Source organism: Triticum aestivum, chromosome 7D (assembly GCF_018294505.1).
Source record: "Triticum aestivum cultivar Chinese Spring chromosome 7D, IWGSC CS RefSeq v2.1, whole genome shotgun sequence".
Classification (NCBI taxonomy): Eukaryota; Viridiplantae; Streptophyta; class Magnoliopsida; order Poales; family Poaceae; genus Triticum; species Triticum aestivum.
Window position 1 is genome coordinate 548,065,191 of NC_057814.1, and position 3,616 is coordinate 548,068,806.

The 3,616-nt window shown below is 47.5% G+C and overlaps 1 protein-coding gene across 1 annotated transcript; it reads left to right on the plus strand.

Annotated features, from left to right (window-relative positions):
• The first annotated feature begins 762 nt into the window (after positions 1-762).
• Positions 763-1,529, plus strand: LOC123169108 (probable calcium-binding protein CML29). Its single transcript, XM_044586951.1, has 2 exons — positions 763-1,079; positions 1,132-1,529. Exons 1-2 carry the CDS (start codon positions 842-844, stop codon positions 1,380-1,382), a joined length of 489 nt encoding a protein of 162 aa, XP_044442886.1. The 5' UTR covers positions 763-841; the 3' UTR covers positions 1,383-1,529.
• The last annotated feature ends 2,087 nt before the right edge of the window (positions 1,530-3,616 follow it).

The following is a 3,616-nucleotide window of genomic DNA, read 5'->3' on the forward strand; positions in this document are numbered from 1 at the left end:
GTTAAACATATATAAAAAATTGTTTGAGGTCTATACCAAAAATGCATAATGTGTATGAAAAATAAAACATGCTTCAAAATATATATTTGAAAAAATCTTAATCGTGTATGAAAAAATGTATCTGATGTATACAAAAATGTAGACTTGTGTTGGAAAACCTCCGAAAAAAAGTGAGAAACAATCAAAAGGAAAACAAAAAAACAAGAAAACCGGAAAAAACCCAGTGCAAAAAAAAGAAACAAAAGAAAATAGAAAAACAGGAGAAAACCGAGAATGAAACAAGAAAGACAAAGTTTAACGAATTTTAAAAGGAAAATCCGAAGAGAACCAGTGATGAAGTAATAAAAAAAAACGAAACAAACACAGCAGCTAACAGACCGAACGAATGAACACACGACCGAGAAACACCCTACTAGACCGCTTCAGGCGCAATAAGCGAGATATAGCTCCCGCGATTGATCTTTGCCTCCTTCCTCGTCACACACATTGTCGAAATGGGCCTCCGATATTCTGGGATGCGTTCGCCCGGTGGCACGGCGTGGAGACCTTGAAGGTCATAGTACAAACTGTTCAAACTTCAAAGGATTTGTCATCCAAAACGAACGTCCACGCTATCACGCGAGAATCCAGAGGCCTTATCCTGCCATTGCCAACAGCGAGAACAAGATGCTCGTCCACTAGTGTTCATTCCATGTCGACACAAAGCGGCCGAGAGATTCAGATTCTGCTGCACTCGCCTCGCCTTCTTAAGGCCGTCCATGCAAGCCAACCGAGCTCCAACCAATCGTCAGGTCCACCATGTCTCTCACGGTCTAGTTCGTACTTCGTTCTCGCCAACGCGATGGCGACGCCGGCCCGCCGGGCGTCGGCGCAGCCGCAGCCGCTGACGGTGGACTTCGAGGCGCTGAGCTACATCAGCAGGCTCGTGGAGGCGTTCCAGGCGTTCGACTCGGACAGCGACGGCCTCGTCACGGCCCCCGAGCTCCGGGGCCTCCTGGCCTCCCTGGGCCTGGACAAGTCGGAGGCCGAGGCGCGGGACATGCTGGCGCGCGCCGACGCCGACCGTGACGGCCGGCTCTGCGTGGTACATTTGTCATGGTTGCTCAACTGCATTTGCCATCTCGGGTCAAGTGTCAGATGCCATTTTAGACGTGATGAACGCCGGCGAGCTCGGCCTGGGCGCGCTCGGCGCGCTGCTGCAGGCCGCCGTCCCGGCGCTGGAGTCCTTCGCGGGCCCCGACGAGCTCGCCACGGTGCTGGGGCTCATGGGCACCGCCAGCGCCGAGGACTGCGCGGAGATCATCGCGTGCATGGACGGGGACGGGGACGGCGACGGCGCCATCAGCGTCGAGGAGTTCAAGCTCATGGCTGACCTGCTCTAGGCTCGAGCTACATACGTACCATTGAGCTAGCTAGAGGGCGTGCATATATGCAGTTATGTATTGTGATATCGATTAATAAGCGTGAGCACGTCAGGAGAGTTGTGGACTACTTCTGCATGGATACATGCAAGTTTGTCTTCTCTAATAAATTACAGATTCCTCTCGCAGAGTGTCTGTCTGTCCACAAGTGGCACGATCGATTTGAGGCTTTACTAGTTACTACTAGATCATCGAAGGTGTAAATTAACAAGACCTGAGAAGTTTTGGAAAAGGATTGCAGAAGCAAAGGTAGTAGGCATTATCCTGTGGTTACATTTAACTAAATATCAAATTGAGAGGCAAGATATTCAAGTGAATAATAATAGGACGACGATAACTGTCACGCGTGTGGGCGTTAAGGAGTTTGCCCACACGTTTTGTGTGGTGTCTAAGAGGACCAGCTCACACGCCTACGTGTGGGCAAAACAACTAGCGCCCACACGTCTCTTTTTTTCCTTACGGTCCCTCTCACACGTCTACGTGTGGGCAAAATGCGTAACGCCCACGACCTCTCTCAGCCACCTACCTCACGGTTCCGCACGCCCCGCGTGACAGTCACCACGCGTCCCCGTAGTTGCCATGGTCCGGACCCTCTTCAATGTCTGTTTAACTGCAGTTGCCATGTCGGACAACTACAGTTGCCATGATTGCTCAACTGCAGTTGCCATCTCGGGTCAAGTGCCAGATGCCATTTTGGCAACTGTAGCTGTTGCCATGTATGGTCGTGTTTACTATAATTGCCATGATTTGAAAACTTTAGAGGTTGCCATCTACTAATACTAAGCAGTTGCCATGTATGGTCTGATTTACTACAGTTGCCATGATTTGAAAACCTTAGAAGTTGCCATATACTAACACTAGGCAGTTGCCGTGTCGCACTACAAAGAGACATGGCAAAACAACATGTTTGGGTAAAAGAGAGAGTTGCCATCTGCTTACAAGCACACTAGGGCAGTTGCCGTGTACCCTGCAAACACACATGGCAATTGACATGTTCGGGTAAAAAAAAAGAGTTGCCATATGTTTATAAGCACACTAGTGCAATTGCATGTACACTGCAAAACACATGGCAACTGGCAGCTTGGGTGTGGGAGAGGAGACGGGCGTGTGGGCGAGATGGCAAATGCCCACACATCAGCCCTTGTGCGTGAGTGAAAATTGACGCGTGGGCGAACTGCTAAACGCCTACACACCGGCCCCTCCGTGTGGTGAAACGGACGTGTGGGCGACCGGGTGAATGCTCACATCCCAGCCCAGTCCTACGTGGCACCACAAACATGTCAAGATTCGTGCACCCACAAACGGAAGCGGATTCACGCGTGTGGGCAAGATGCAAATGCCCACACATGTGGGCGTCAGTGTTTCTGTAATAATAATCATCAGATACTATTATAACAGACTCCTTTCAAATGAATCATTGCAAATTTTCATGTGGGATATATCTCATACAATCTCATAAACCAAAAGCTCGTCTCGGCTTTGTGCAAAATCACTATGCAATCAGACTGCTGAATACAAATCGGCCCTCTTGATTCGGCCAATTCCATACCAAATCTGCATACTCTATTCATAGTTTCTACACCATAATCCATAGATCGATAGTTGGGTCCTGACATCCAACCTTCGACTGCGCCACCATTCAAGGCCAAACGCGCTGTTTTGGAGATTCAGAAGTCGCCGACGTGCTCCTTTTCTCTTGAAATGTAATAGCTAGTCTACTTTTTATGGGTGGCAGACGTAATTGAGCCTTGAGACTTCAAGTATATGCATTTCCCCTAAAAACAACCTTTAGTTGCCTCTGCATCGAACAAAACTGATGGTTTCATTTATATAAATGTAGCCATGGGAGCTCCTCCCTGTTTGTCTAAAAAATTGATTGTGGCATTCTGCATCTCATGATATTTGTTTTCATTTTGTTTTGTCATGAACAAGAAGTTCAGACGTATATTGGAGCATGACACTTGTGTACGATTTTTTTCACAATGAAATTGTGTTTCTGCTATCTGGTTCTATTCTTATTTTGATTTATGCCCAAATTCTTGGCCTTTAAACTCTATTTGTTCCAGTGAGGAAATTGCAAAAGATAGTCATGCTGGTATAAGGTTCATGAGTGCAAAAGGCGCCGCTACCTTTCTCCCCTATTAATGATGGCAAATTGTTTACCACGTCATGGAAAAAATAGAGAATTTTATAAC